At 32.7% G+C, this 16,323-nt stretch overlaps 2 protein-coding genes and 1 long non-coding RNA gene across 3 annotated transcripts; 1 reads left to right on the top strand and 2 right to left on the bottom strand.

Annotated features, from left to right (window-relative positions):
- The first annotated feature begins 791 nt into the window (after positions 1-791).
- Positions 792-2,327, top strand: LOC108469858 (protein phosphatase 2C 51-like). The gene is made up of 3 exons (XM_017770927.2): positions 792-1,558; positions 1,653-1,758; positions 1,842-2,327. Exons 1-3 carry the CDS (start codon positions 944-946, stop codon positions 2,141-2,143), a joined length of 1,023 nt encoding a protein of 340 aa, XP_017626416.1. The 5' UTR covers positions 792-943; the 3' UTR covers positions 2,144-2,327.
- A 64-nt stretch (positions 2,328-2,391) lies between these two features.
- Positions 2,392-6,436, bottom strand: LOC108469857 (endoglucanase 6). Its single transcript, XM_017770926.2, has 8 exons — positions 5,621-6,436; positions 5,318-5,530; positions 4,977-5,177; positions 4,432-4,521; positions 4,136-4,300; positions 3,418-4,051; positions 3,259-3,333; positions 2,392-3,181 (listed from the first exon to the last, which is right to left on the bottom strand). Exons 1-8 carry the CDS (start codon positions 5,816-5,818, stop codon positions 2,883-2,885), a joined length of 1,875 nt encoding a protein of 624 aa, XP_017626415.1. The 5' UTR covers positions 5,819-6,436; the 3' UTR covers positions 2,392-2,882.
- A 5,896-nt stretch (positions 6,437-12,332) lies between these two features.
- Positions 12,333-15,687, bottom strand: LOC128280727 (uncharacterized). The gene is made up of 3 exons (XR_008270857.1): positions 15,553-15,687; positions 14,314-14,399; positions 12,333-12,674 (listed from the first exon to the last, which is right to left on the bottom strand). It is a non-coding gene; the product is annotated as an uncharacterized LOC128280727 (long non-coding RNA).
- Positions 15,688-16,323: the final 636 nt, after the last annotated feature.

The raw sequence follows: 16,323 nt of genomic DNA on the forward strand, positions 1-16,323 counted from the left end.
TTCAGATATTTTATATCATGGACAACAATTCCAACAAGTAAACTTCAAATTTAATTAGCAAAAGCCATTGCAATTAACAAAGCGACGGAGATATATATATATAGTCACTTCAAATTTGCAAAAGCCATTCAAACAAAAGGACGACGACAAACACACTCTTCACTTTCATATGACCTAACAAACATGCAAATTGTGCATGTTAATTTGGGTGTATTTTCATGCAAAGTTGATCGAGTTTCGATGCAAATTAGGTCAACCAATTTAGCTACTTGCCCTTGGAATCTATTGCGTAGTAGTCGATAAGTAAAAACAAATTGCGGCGGCTTGAATGTATCAGAACAGCCGATTTATCGACTATCCAGCAGACCATATTCAAAGAAAAGTCTCTATGTCATAAGCTTTGACATTTGTCTCAAAACAATGTCCATAATCTAACTGTTCTTGAGTTAAACTGTGTGTGGTTTTTAAAAACAGGGTTATGTATTACTGTAAAAAATATCCTCATGAAGAACTGAAATATCGAAATTAGATAACAAAAACTTCATTTAATCTAAAACATATTATAAATTTATAAAAGCTGGAAGCGGCAAAATACAATGACGCCAACCCATGTTGTCTATTAACAAGGAATGTATGGAAGGAAATCAGCGGCTCAATCCGTACCGCCGAAAATGTTCTCAATATACAAACTCTTGTCTATACATACATAAGCCACGTGTATTCCTAGTTAGCTGCCACGTCTTCTTTTAGAACATCCTGAGCCAAGTTTCGGAACTCGTGGCATTCATCGGATTGAGTTGCCATTAATCCAACGCTCAATATCGTTTCTTCTTGCTGCCCTCCATGTTTCCTGCATTAAAATTTATATGAAGTGAAGAAAAATATCATTGCCAAAACTGGCTTGTCAACGAACGATCAAAAAAAGGATATTCAGATGTAATTAATGGAGGGTTACAAGGCGAAAAGAGTGATTGGTTCTGAAGTGATGATGGAAGGAAATGTTACCAAGAAAAAAAGGGGTCTCAAAGAGTTAAACTCTGGGGGGTTTATAGAACTGTCTGAAGAAGAACAGAAGAGGGACGAGGAAGGAGATAAAGGGGAGAGTGTCACGTGCCTGTCACATGGGTTTATATCGGTAATCGGACGGCGGAGAGCGATGGAAGACGCGGTGAAGGTGGCGATTGGAGTGATACAAGGGTATGATTTTTTCGCTGTGTACGACGGTCATGGTGGAGCAGGAGTCGCTAACGCTTGCCGTGACAGGATGCACCGGTTGGTGGTAAAGGAGGTGCAGGAAAGGACACGTGGTGGTGGTGGTGGAGGGAAGGGAGTAGGATGGGAGAAGGTGATGTCAGCTTGTTTCGAGAAGATGGATGAGGAGGTCACCGGTGTTGAGTGTGGGACGACGGCTGCAGTCGATGAGGTCATGGAAACGATGGGATCAACGGCTGTGGTGGTGTTGGTAAGCAGGGAAGAAGTAGTGGTCGCAAATTGCGGTGACTCGAGAGCTGTTCTCTGTCGTGCCGGCACCGCCGTGGCTTTGTCCCATGATCATAAGGTGATTTTCTTCATTCATAACTAAGAACACGTACATGTTGGACCTTGGATATTAATATTGTAATAAACGCCTTTCATGGTTTTGGTTCTAACAGCCTGACAGACCCGATGAAAAGGAAAGAGTGGAAGCAGCTGGAGGAAGGGTCATAAACATTAATGGCAATCGTATCTTAGGAGTTCTTGCCACTTCAAGATCTATAGGTATTGCCTAAAACTCCATACTTGATCCCTTCTTATATAGGAAAAAATCATTTGATGATGAAATGGTGTTTAATCTGATTCAGGAGATCGATATTTGAAACCGTATGTAATCTCCAAACCAGAGGTGTCTGTGACTGAACGAACAAAATCCGACACCTTTGTTATATTAGCCAGTGATGGTTTATGGGATGTAGTTTCCAATGAACTTGCATGCGAAGTTGTGAAAAGATATTTAGATGGACATATAAAGATAACATTTTCAGACCACAACGACGGCTGTAGTGGAAATCGTGCGGCAGAGGCGGCAGCCATGCTAGCTGAGTTAGCAGTAGCTCGAGGGAGCACCGACAATATCAGTGTCATCGTAGTTGAGTTGAAAGCTTGAAATCACTCTTCTATATTCCCTCTTTTTTTATATGTTTCACTTTGTTTTCAAGTTGTAATATTAATATCACAGAGGGGTAACGGGTTAACATACAACGTTTGTTCTGCAATAGCAGTAAATATTTTTCTGTTAGATTATAAGGGAGATAGCAATTTTAATAAATTAAAAGATCCATTACTGTAAACTTCTTGATGCTTAAATGATAACTGTTTTTTATTTCTCTCTTTCATGGTAGCAGAGCCATGTAATTCTTGTCTAGAAAAGAGACGCAACTCAATTGAAACTTGAACAGCAGTGAAACAAAACATTGTTGTACAAACTATATTTATATTGGAAATACAAAATGCTGCAAAAGCTAGCAACATTACAACTCCAAAAAGGATTAAAAAAAAAAAAAAAGAAGGAAATCAGCTGCTCTGAAGTACATATAAAAAAAAACAAGACTCCTTGCAATCTGTATGAGAAGTCATTTAGCTAACTTCTCAATCTTGTCTCTTACATATATATATATATAATAACAAATGAAGTAAAAGAGAAAGAGGATGAGCATTCCCTTTTTTTAAAATCTCTCTTCACTCCTTTCTCTTCCCATCTTCGGCTGTTATTTTACCTCAAATCAACAAGTAAGTTGAAAACCCTTAAACAAGAAAATGAAAAATAACCCTTTTCTTTTCCCCTGGACTGCATTCTGTATAGCTGCACAAATCTTACACCAAGTTGTAGCAATTTTCTTCTGTTGTTAAGCCACGTTGTAACTTGAAACTGAGACATCAGCCGGAGAAGCAGCATGGATGTATACAAACTCGAGACTCTTCCCTGCAGGTAAAGAGTTGAGATATGTTGGGAAACCATAAGAATTGCCAGATTTAGTGAGACCCCATATTGGACCATAAAGCTTTGATATAGACAGCTTTAGATCCTTTAGTGTCTTGGAAGACTTGTTGGTCATCACTATGGAATATCTGTAATAAGTTCTTCCTTTGTCATTCCAGGAAGTTGTCATCTTTTGCCGTATGGAAATTGGACTAGAAGTTGTGGCTGCAAAACAGAATTCCCAAATTAGATTTCATGATTTAATATCGATGACGAGTATGTTCATCAAACGAAACATGTACCAGGATTTGGAGTCGATTTGGCTTTCGGCTCTGCCTTCGGTTTAGCAGCTACTGGTTTAGGAACTGGGACAGCCTCTGCATTAATAGGCAAAGCCATGATCATCATGATTGCAAAATGTTAAAACCATGAAACATAATGGAGATATAAGCTGTATATACCGGGAAGCAGCTGGTTATAACCAGAATGACCGCTCCCGAGCCTAGCTAGTATGCCAAGAAGAGGAGCATTGTTGTAGGTAGCTGGCTCGGTTTGTTCATAATTGTCCCTTTCATCAGCGAAGTTATCATAGGCGTCGGGCCCTCCAACCACAGCACCAGTGAGGACATTAGGATCACTTGCTTTCCTTGTATACCAAGCTGCATAACCTTGTCGGCAGGCTATGAATTTAGAGTCAACCTTGATGGAAACAATCGAAGAACCACGATGATGAACTTGTCGAGGGAAATTGTTCCCATAACCAACCATGTAACTTGTACCCCTTGGATTGTCCCCAAGAAGGTAATCCACCTGAGATTTAGCAAAAGAAAGAAGCTGGGTTGGTGCAACATTGCCAGCAGCACACCTCAAAGTTCCTCTAGAGGAAGCGAGATAGTCAGAGTAGACGGTGGCTAAGAACGACGCGCTAGTCACGAACTGCATATTGTTCCATCTCTGTCGAAACATCAAACCACCGGGAGTCTTCTGAACATTACGGGTACCCTTTCCGATCAATGAACACATGAAATGCTCTGCCTTCTGATGGTACCTTTCAAATACCGGTGCATGCATACCAGCTTTGCCTTGCATTAAGAACTGCAGGTTAACCAAAAACATTATTACCACTTAGTAATTGTAGCATAAACAATAATTACTTGTTGACAAAGACAACGAATATACCTTGGCGACAAGGGTCTGAACCCCAGCGTACTTGACGTCCCAACCAAACTCAGTCATGGCCCAGCCGGTTCCGCCCATTGAGTCACCATTCTTTCCAAGATAGTTCAAGTAGTACTGATTGTTACTAGCTTGGTACAGCCATGCAGCAGCCCACAACAACTCGTCCTATACAAAATTTCAAATCCCAAAATCAATAAAAATGAGCATCCCATTTTGTAGTAACATGGATCAAATAGTTTGTTTAACAATTTCTTTTCTTTTCTTTTCTTTTCTTTTTTTTAAAAGAAGAAGCTTACATTGTAGCCGCTGACGGATCGGTAGTATTTTTGGGCAACTGTGATGCTGCTGTCGTATTTGCCTCTGTACTTATCAGCAAAATCGAATAGCTGAAAACAGAAACCAAATATCAAAATGTGTATGTAATATGCGGAAAGAAGGAAGGGTAATTCTGGGATATGCGGGTTTAATTTGGACCGTCGACATAGTGTTAGTACGTGAGAAACGAAAATTTAAATTGAGACCTTTACGGTACAATGAACGATTGAGATCTACTAGTACAATAGATCTACACGGTCATAAGATAACTTATTACACGTGTTAAAGGTGCAAGGGCGCCATGATCCGATTTATACGCCGAAAAAGTTTACTACTACTTTAAACGACAACGTTTCCTTTAAAGACGAGACAAAATGTTAAACAGGTTTTTGGGGAAAAAGCAACTTGAACAGTTACTACCAAAATAAATAAATAAATTCTAAAATTAAAAAAATTAATTTCATTTATAAATAAAAATTTTATCGTGAACTGTAACTGTAAGCTAAAGGGAGTAGGAAAATAATACCTGATAAGCGTGGTGAAGAAGCTCGCTGGAATATGCAGGGTTGGAGCGGCGGAAGACGATTGAAGCGGCAGCCATGGCAGCTGCAGTTTCACCGGCAAGATCCGACCCGGGGTTGCTCGGGTCAATCTTGTAAGCGTGACGGTCGGTTGTCATGTCTTCGGGTCTTTGCCAACAGTAATGGTCAGTGTTTCCATCTCCCACCTAAAAAAAAAAAAAAAAGAACAAGTTGATAGGAAATGGATCTTAGCCTTAAAATGTTGCTTTCGAGTTGGTGATTTGAAAAAGATCTGGACATATTAGTTACAAAAAACAATAGTGCATTTAAATATATATATATACACCTCTCCGTAAAGGACATAAGGTTCCGGGTGGGCTTTGATAAGATAGTCAGTACCCCACTTGACGGCTTCCATGGCATGGCCGAGCTCTCCATTTGCAGCCATTGGTTTGCCGTACTCTATTATACTCCAGGACATCATTGTTATGGTGAATGCCATTGGAAGACCAAACTTCACATTGTCCCCTGCATCATAGTACCCTCCTACCAGATCCACCTGTTAAATTTCACAATCAAATTACAACCCCATAACTCTCAAAAGAAAAAAAAGTGGGACTATGGGAGTGGGAGTGTAAGTTTAGCTTACCCCACTGACTTTGCCGTCATTCAAGCCGGAATTAGCTCGCCATGTGACTCTCTGGTTATGAGGAAGATAACCAGATCTCTGAGCTTCAAAGAAGAGTATGCTCTTACTGAGAGCTTGGTTATAGTCATGCCAACCCAATGCAAAAGGAAGACAGAGTACCATTAAAAGCAGAGGAGCCATTGACATTGATTTCTCCATGTATTCACAGTAATCAGAAAGACACTAAAAATCAAATTTCAAGAGAGTGAAAACCAAATCTGTTTCTATACTGCAAAAATGGGATTTCCTTCAACTTTCTAAAACTAATAAGAGGACCCCATTTTGGATTAAACACACAATGTGGGTAGAATTTTATCAGTTTAAAATTCCTGATGAACCCACCAACAAGAGGGAGATAGAGAGGAAGAGAGAGCAGTGAGAATGGGAAATGGAAGAGGAGCTGAAGCCTCTATATATTGCAAAAGGAAGGAAGCAACCGAGAGGCAAGAAATAGGAAGGGATCAATAAATGCAATATTTTTAAATTTTATTTCATAATAAAATTATTTTTGCCATTTTGGAGGAGAGGAAAACGGCTGATAAAAGAAAAGAACAGGATCATGTGGGTGTCTCTGGCTCTTTACTGGGAAGAGTCGGTGTGGATTTTAATGCTATTTTAGGGTGAAAAAAATAGCAGCTGATGTTGAAAATATTATTACGTACAAAATTTAAAGTTGATGTTTTGATTTTGATTAGACTGAGTTCTCATTTGCCAAACCAAACAGGTAGGAGAAAAAAAAACGCAGGGCTGTGGGAGCCGAAGGTTTCAAGATTTTGAATGTCCATAATACCCCAGAAATCGGTCAGAACAACATGTCTCATTTTGCTACCAAAACCTGCACTGCACAAACTTGTGGCTACAAATATTGGACAATTTCGGCTTTGCAAATAATTGGGTTTGGCATTACAGGTCTATGTTATTAGGTAAAAGTTTTACAACTAAGACCTAAAAGTGATGTCCCCAGTTGGGTGGGGTTGCCTGATTTATATATAATATTAATAGATTTTATGATTATTTAAACTCAGTTCAACCCAAGTTACTATTTTAAATTTATATGTTTTATTTATTAAATTTTAAATATAAGCAATTTAATATACAATTTTTAATGTTTATAATATATTATTAATTTATTATATATTTAATTTTATTTATTATAAATTACATAATATATTATAAATTTAGAAAATAATCTAGCCTTGAACTTTACATATTAAAATCTTAAATTCAACCTAAATTTTTAATGAGTCTAACTTTTATTTGAGCTCATTTTTGAGATTAATATCTTTTAAGTAAATCCTTATAAATTCAAGTAAGCTTTTGAACTTAAACTAATAACTTAATATTTATATATAAGGCTAATATTTTGCATACTGATTATTCTAATTTTATAAGCAATTTAATTTATTTTTATCATATTGTAACCTTTAAAATTATAAAACAGAACTCCAAATAAATTTCTTATATATTTAATACATGCCATTTATTGAAGAAGGTTGGATGATGAAGCAAAAGAAATTGAACCAAAAAGCCATTATTTTTTGTCCAGCTAAAAGGGATTCAGGTTTTAAAACTAGGATGGTGGGATGAAGGTGTTAAAAATGCATGGGTGCCTCTACATATATTTAAGCATTAATGAAAATTTGTACAATGTAACACGTGCAAAATAAATTATACAATACGATACCTAAAATTTTACTTCATTTACCGACATCGCCCTGTCTCATCTTTTTATAAATATTTGAAAATATATAAAAAGGTTATTATCACCATAAATTACTATACACCTATAACATTGAATATGTAATTTATTTATTTAACAAATAAATCAGAATCATAGAATAACTCGTTATAAGCCATGTTGCCAGATGTGTCAATGGAACACTTGATGCTTTGGCTAAGCTGCACATTTCAGATTCGCAGAAGGCTAGCCACCTCTCATGCCTTGTAGCCGCCGACAAAGAAGGAAGTGAGGACTTGTAACTACTCCTAAGTTAATCTTAGGTTTATTTTCTTTACCAAAGAGAAAAAAAACAAGTGTTACAGGTTGTATTTTTAAAAGAGAATGTAAGTTGGTTGAGATAAATAGACACGAATTTTAAATATAGATCATAAAATAAATTTTAAAAAATATAAAAAAATGAAAAAAATTAATTAATATAATCAGGAGCAGAATTAAAAAATTATTTTAGAGTGATCATAGATAAATTATAAATATTTTGAAGAATCGAAACTACCGTTTGTATGAACCATTGATTATATTATATTTAAACAAACATCACATGAAGTTTGAGATTAAAGAGGAAAACTGAAAATTATGCCACATATTGCTCTTCATATTGTGGGGTGAACCCCGCTGTCAATTTACAGTGCAACATTTCCTTCATTGCCACAAAATCTGGGAGTCATCTGGATCGGTCACGAATCTTCCGGGCAAATCACGGTTTGCAGTGCCCATTAATTTGCCTGTTTCTATCCGTTACCAGTTTCTGATTAAAATATGACGCCCAATTTGAATCCAATTTTTGAAATACTGCTATTTTATAACTTAAATTACTTCAAACAAATCATATCTATTTGTTTCTCCATTTCTTTCTTTTTTTATAATTAAATAATAATTCTGCTCAAACTAATCTGTAAAAACAAATCATGTTTCAGATCCAACCTAAAATCAATTAATTCCACCTACGTCTATTGTTTTTAAAATCACTCAACAATTTTGTTTTTATCCATAAAATTGCTCAAGAATTGTTTCTAAAATAATTAAATTAATATTTTAAAGAAATATAATAATATATTATTTTTAAAATAATTAATAATATACTAAAATTTTATTATGTGTGTGGAAACTATACATTTAAAAGTAGATGTGTGTTTTGAATTAACCGAAAAACTATTTTTTTAAAGGAAAACAAATAAGTTTTAATTGTGAGTAAAAGAAAATTTAAATAGTTAAATATATTATATTAAGAATATTAAATGCATTTCAATTGTCTATCATAGTCATGATGATCTAGAAATACGACTTGAGGTAAACTTTAAAAGGTATTGGTTTTTTTTTTTTTGATGCAGAATTTAAATTTTTAAGAGATTTAATGTAATAAAGGGGATACTATGTAAATTTCTAAAAAGTTAAGGGGACAATGGCTCTCACCTTCCCCTTATATTCGCTAATAATTATGATATTGTCATTTTTTTTTAGTTGGTATCGATTTGATTTATAATTACAACTTAATCAATAATATTATCAATATAAACAAATTATATAGGTAAAACAATTTGTCTAAAAACATTAAATTGTACAATCTGTTTAAATAAAGAATATATTTTATAGACACTAATAATACGATTTCAAATATTAATATTTATAACTTTTTATTACTTTTTAAATAATAAAAAGATAAAATATTATTGTAATAATATAATTAATTTAAATATGTAAAAATATTTTAAAATAGATATTATAGTAGATCTTAAGAAAAATAATAATAACTAAACACACAAAAAAGAATAGCCATGATAAACTAGAAAAGTTCAGCATTAATGGACAACCAAAATTGCAGACCATGTTTAATTTGGGCACTGTTTGCAACCTAACCACCAAAAGTGTAAATGGCAAGATTTCCATTGTAGTGGTAAAAGTATGATAGAAGTCTTTAAAGTGTATTTTATTTTTTTACTCAAAAAATAAATAAATTAATCTTTATATGTTAAATTAAGAGTAAATTTATTTTTTAAATTAAAATTTTCATCTATTTTTACTGTTAAAAATCGAAGTAGCCAACAAAATAATTAAATAATTACACGTGGTATGACACATGTATCTTATACTAACATTTAATGACTAATTTTAACAATTAAAATAGATGAAAATTTTCACAAAAGATCAATTTAATGTTTGATCTAACATATAATGATTAATTTACCCATTTCTTAGTAAAATAAACATAATACAATCCACCCTAATATAAGAACCTTAACGAAACTTTTACCCATTTTAACAAAAAAAAATTGTCCTCAACTTTAAATACATCAAAATTTATACCACAAAAATAATTACTAGTATTATGTTTAAAACTTATTTAATATCATATTTATAAAAATATAAAAATGATACAAATTGGTATGAATAAAAAAATGGCGTTTGCAGCCCCAAAACGTGGCGGTGTATTTATGGTAACGCCTGGCCTCTGCAACAGTATCGCCAAAGACTGGCGTGTAACCAGGATTCGCTTAACCAGACAACCCGACAACCAGACTGGCCTGTAACTGGAACAAATATTTTTCTAAAGTCCACCGACAGTATCCGGTAAAACAATGTAAAATCAAATATTTAAGATTTACCATTTTTTGTTCGAGTGAAAAAGGAAAGAAAATGACATTGCAAGATGCAGTCAAAAAGAAGTGGTCCCCTGTCAGAGCACTTTATTCCCAACCGCAATCAACGGTTTTCGCCGGAAAAGAAATAAATTAAAATCTTCATTTTTTATTAAAGATTTTTTTTTTTTGTCTTCATTTGCCTTATGTTTTACCCTTTTAGAAAAGTAAATAATAAATTTGTATTTTAGTATCAGGTTAAGAAAAACCGCAGAGATGTGGACACGTATGGAAGTCAAAGAGGCAGGCCTCTGAAATGACCGGCTAACGGCGGTTCTGTCACGGTATCGGCAGTAGTGCCTAGCCAATTCCGTCACCGGTTGTTGGCGTTAGTTAGGTTTTGATCTCGAGAAAACCCAATTAAACAGTAAACCTCCATAAAAGTCACAGCTACCCTTGTTAAAATAACGCCACGTCATGACTTAGACCCCACCAAGCCATGTTACCACGTTGACGTGGCGAGATGTCATTCGATCGTTTCTTTTTGAAAAGATAAATATTTTGTTTTGTTTTTTCATTACATGATTAGAAGGATTTTTTCATGTGAAGAATAAAATTTTAGTGATTGATTGTGATTTATCACTGTTTGTAGAAATTTATTTTGTTAAAGCTTAATTCAATAATTTATGTTAATTAAAACTTTATTTTAACATTTAGGTTGAGCAATAGGACATGAATTTAGTAACAAATAGGGCTGTAAAATTACAAATATAAATGCACTAAAATAAAAAGTAGAACTAAAATTGAGAGTTTATTATATGATCGAATATGATATTATATGATTCAATGATATCAACTTAACATTGAAATGAAAAAAAGGATTAAAATTTATCAGTCGTAAATTAAAATTTTTTTGAATAATTTTGGAAAGGTGTAACATAATGACTTTTCATAAAGTAAATTAATCATTTGAATGTGAAGGAAAAGTGCTTAATATCTATTTCTTACTCTTCTTTTTTTTTGAAAAAAATTATATGTGAGATTTGCACATTTAACCCTTTATATTGTTTAGTAAAATATATATTTCTATGAAATATTTGTTATATTATAAAGGGTAGATGTAAGGAATTGTTAGATGAAGAGTTATAGCAATCTTTGCTGGGCAAAAATGTGAGGTCCTGATTTTTATTTTACTTTTTGGATAAATGGCAAATATAGAAACAATCATAGTAGTAGGAGATAATAGTTTTGCACATAATACAACCAATTACATGCCTTTTTTTTTTTTTTGCCATTGAATGGATTAAAAATTATTGTTTCAAACAATTTTATCGATATCATAAAATAAAATTCTTCCTATGCTATCTCGAAAATGTTCCAAGCCTCTCAAGCCGTGAGCACTTGGATATTCTCTTAAGTTTTTAGGGGTCCACTTCGTTAAAAATGGCATTCAAAACCTTTAAGGTATTGTTGCCAATTTTATCCACCTCGGTGGTCCAGATTGTCTCTAGGAATGCTAACACCATTTACAACAGCTATGCGTGGTGCCCCTCTTGTAAGTATTACTCTCCACACTCTCTCATCAAACCACTTGATAAACCTCCTCATGTGTGTTTTTTACTAAGTATGGTTGGAGCAATAGGGGTCTAGAGTCCAAGCTTTCAATTTCATTTGGTATTTAATTTTAATATAAATTTTTAGCATTAAATTGTCAATTATAACTAAAAACTGAAACGAGAAAAGTAAAATAATGAGCACACAAATTAGTTGCATATTTCAAAATCTTTTCTTATATTATAAACAGTCTTACCCAAAAATATTTCACTATAATGCAACAATACAAGATATTATTTAAGCTCTACTCTCTTATTATCTTGTAGTCTCTTTCCTGTACAATTATTTAAGATTCAATCTCTCGCTAAGTATTTTCCTATCAAAAGCTTAATCACAAGGAGTTTATTTACAAAATAATATGCGCTCAAAACAATAGTTGCTAGCTATTTTCTGGTTCCCATAACAATAACCGAGTCTCCAATATAAAGGTGTTATTCGACTTGTTTAATTGAGCCAGTATGATTGCCTTAAAACATTGAAATTGTGCCCCAATTAGATTCTTTATTATGACATGAAATAAAAGGGATATTCTTCACTCTAACAGCTTCAAGTGCAGTATCTCTTTAAATAAAGTGAATAATACTTTGACTTCTTTGAATTTTTATTTCTCATTTTTATAATTTTACAATGTTTTATGTGTAACACTCCTAACCCGTATCCGTTGCCGGAATAAGGTTATGAGGTATTACTTGACTGAACAAAACTTCTATAAGGTCAAAGATACTTACCAGACATAAATTATCAACAATGCAAACATGTCTCATTGATTTTCCATAAGAGCTCTTATAAATTTCCAAAATGACTCACTATCAAAACATAACCGAATATCTAATAACAATTTAACTACTATCAAGTTATAACTAAAACATTTCACCACATTAGTTCAATTATAAGGCTTCTCTAAACAAAATGAGCAAGCCATCTTCGCATGGCTATAATGTATACAAAGTCGAAATATCATTCTACCTATAGTCTATCCTATACATGCCTTAAACCATGATAATATACAATCTTCTCAACTCACATAATGACTCGATAGTGTGATGATATCTCCGGCCATTCCAACTCGAGCTAAAGTAGTATAAACCTATAAAAAAATGGAAAAGAGAACACGGAGTAAGCTTCAATGCTTAGTAAGTTTTAAGCAATGCAAACAATTAATTTACTTATAGATCGATTATTTCAAATTTTCAAGAAATCATTCCTAGATAATTGCCATTTTGGCCAAGTATCCGTGAACATAATGCATATTTAGCAAATTCACCTCACTTGAATCTGAACTCAATTAAAACCAAATATTGAAATCACAAATAAGATCATGAAAACTCAAAAAGCATCTCATTAACAAGTTTTAACCATGTTTGCAACAAAATCACAAATTCATTATAAGCTGTCTTCCTGAGCAACAGTCACTAAATTATTTATAACTGGAGCTAAGAAACTCCAAATCAAGTGCCGTTAATTTTCCCTAAAAATAGACTCATATATCTTCCATCAATCAAATTTTCAGAATTTTTGGTTTGACCAATCAATACCAGATTTTTATTGAATTTTCCCCTGTTTCACTGTTTGACTATTCTGACCACTCTTTACTACGAATCAAATTTCTCATTATACAGAATTTGAAATATGTTATTGTTTATTTCATTTGAAACAAGACTCATTAAGGAGTCTAAGAATATAAATTTTATCTTATAACCATTTTTGTACCATTTATAATGACTTTCTGAAAACAGAACAGGGGACCTCGAAGTCATTTTGCTCTATTCCACGCCACTTCAAATATCTCATTATTGGCAATTCTTTTGCTCACATGGTTTCTTTTATAAGAAACTAGACTCATTAAGATTTCATAACATAATTTATTCAGCTTCTAACTCAACTCCCACAATTTATGGTGATTTTCTGAAATCACATTACTGCTGCTGTCCCAAGCAGATTTATTACCCATTCTTGCATTCATATTATTTAACATGTGTATCACCAAATCAATCTCATATAACCTTTCACCATAACCGAATACACACATACACATATGAGATTTTCACATATACTTCTCATTTCGCATTCATGATTCAATTCCGATCAATCTAACATATAAAAGTATATAATACATACCTGACCAACTTAATGTATTTGACATATTCAATGGTAGTTTACTACGAACATTCGAAATCATAATCTTACTCCAATCATCGACATTAAGTCTGCTAGGTTTAAAACCCAAATCCAATTGCCACCACAAAGCATGCGGGACTTTAAGCCCGGATATAATACCAGCACAAAGCCTACGGGACTTTAGCCCGGATATAACACCAAAGACGAATGCCTTGAGACTTAGCCGGATATAACACCAGACGAATGCCTTGAACTTAGCCGGATATAATTCTCCATTATCATGCACATATATATATATATATATATATATATATATATATATATATATATATCATAACACATTAGCATTTCATTTACATTACTTGAACACAAGCACAATGTGCTTATCAACCATTCCACTTTCGGCTCAATAGCCACATACAAAGAACACGATTTCGTTTCGCTACCCAACATGATTTCTATAACCATTCGGCTACAAGTCATATGCACAAATTATTTATCCCACTACATAATTCAAGTAGAACCAATAGGTCACAATTTATTTATTATGCTTATATACCATGATTTTTTTCAAATCATAAGCTAAGTTTCAATACTCAAAGACTTACCTCGAATATATTTGAACAGTTATGGATAGAATACTCCATTGCTTCCTCTTTTCCCCTATCTGATTTCGACACTTTCTGCTCTTGAGCTTTATTTAAAACAAATAGATTTATTCAATTACTTATCAATTAAGCAATTTAATTTAATACATGTATATCATATATTTAAGGTACAAATGACCTTACTAACTAGCTATTTAAACATCATACATATGCCCTACTCATACAAAATCGAATATATTACTAGGCTACACTCAACAACTACATTTATCCCCATATAATAGATTAAAACTATCAAGGAACATTTTACTAACTTATTACCTTGCATATTCGAATTTAATAAACTAATTTACTAAATCAATGAATAATAAATTTTAACTTAACAATTTCATAACCACACATGATTATCATATCTACCAATTTGGCCGAATACTTATAAGATTAGCATTTTGCAAGTTTTCAAATCACTTCCAGAGCCAAATATAATTATAAATTAAAATATACTTTCACACATCTATACAAGTTTACAAAACCACATTTAACTTCATATATCATCATCACTTATTTAGTAGAATATGCAAGATCAAACATATCTTTACAAATATATATTTATTTATATATACATATGTGGTCGAAATTACAAGTTCAATTGGAACACTCCATAAATATTTACCTATATAACCGGATATACCAAATTCATTATATCATTACATAGGTACGTATCTATAAGACCGAATATATAAGGCTCAATATATCATCACATATGGCCGAATATTACTAAACTCAAGCCACCATATTTTTACCCCTTAAGTCACACCCAAAAATCACATTCGGCACTTCTCATCCAAAATTTTCCAAGTCTTCAAATTCACTTACAAGCTCATTTATATAACATATGAAGCATTTAACAATTATTTTATCAATAAAATAGCATGACCGATTACCTATTTCTCTCCCTAAATCCAAATTCGGCATATTCAACAACCCAAATGCTAACCTATCCAAATTCGGCATATTCAACAACCCAAATGCTAACCTCAACGTTTAAGTTAAAATAACAAGTAACTTAACACATCCAACAAAATTTTCCAAGCTAATGACATCAAAGCTTCAACTAAAATTTCAAGCTTCTTAGCCAAATTTCAAACTTCCAAATAGCCTAAATTTAATCCATGAAATAGGTAGAATTCAAACTAATCATCCAAATTATGCATACATTTCTAAAGGTGGCATTAAACATACCTTCTTCTAGCAATCACCATAGCCGAAACTCAAACAAAAAATTTTATTCTTTTTCCTTTCAAGTTTCGACAATGGAGGAACAAGATGAATTACTTTGGTTTCTCCTCCCACTAACCAATATTCAACTATCTTTTATTCATTAAATCATTTAGTAGAATAAAAAGGTTAATATAAAATATATATTATATATATTAACAATATCATGGCCGGCCACTATCCAATAATGGATAATATGACATGCAAGTCCCCTTTTTTATTAATAGGCATTAATAGATCACTTTTAAAATTAGCCTATCACATTTCACAATTGTCTCACATAAGTCCTATTGAAATTTCACATGCAAATGACAAAATTAAAGCATGAAACTTTCACAATTGCATTTACACATGTAATCAGCATAAAATATAATGGTAAATTATTTTTATGACTCAGTTTTGTGGTCCCGAAACCACTTTCCGACTAGGGTCAAATTAGGGCTGTCACATTATGAATTCTTAATCATTTTTTTAAATCTTTTATAATTTAAAAAATTGAGTCTAGAATGCATCTAGACAAATTAATGTCTTGATTCAAATGAACTTGGACATTTAGTTGTCCACGTTCATCCTCAACTTTAATTTTCTAAATAATTTTTATTTTGATTTCTCATTTTTAACAATGTTTATATTGTTTTACAATTTTTAACAATATTCTTAAATTTTAATTTTTTATAAATTTAAAATATCATGTCTAAGATAAATCTAGAAAAATAAATTCTTAAATTCAAATAA

Source organism: Gossypium arboreum, chromosome 1 (genome assembly GCF_025698485.1).
Source record: "Gossypium arboreum isolate Shixiya-1 chromosome 1, ASM2569848v2, whole genome shotgun sequence".
Classification (NCBI taxonomy): domain Eukaryota; kingdom Viridiplantae; phylum Streptophyta; class Magnoliopsida; order Malvales; family Malvaceae; genus Gossypium; species Gossypium arboreum.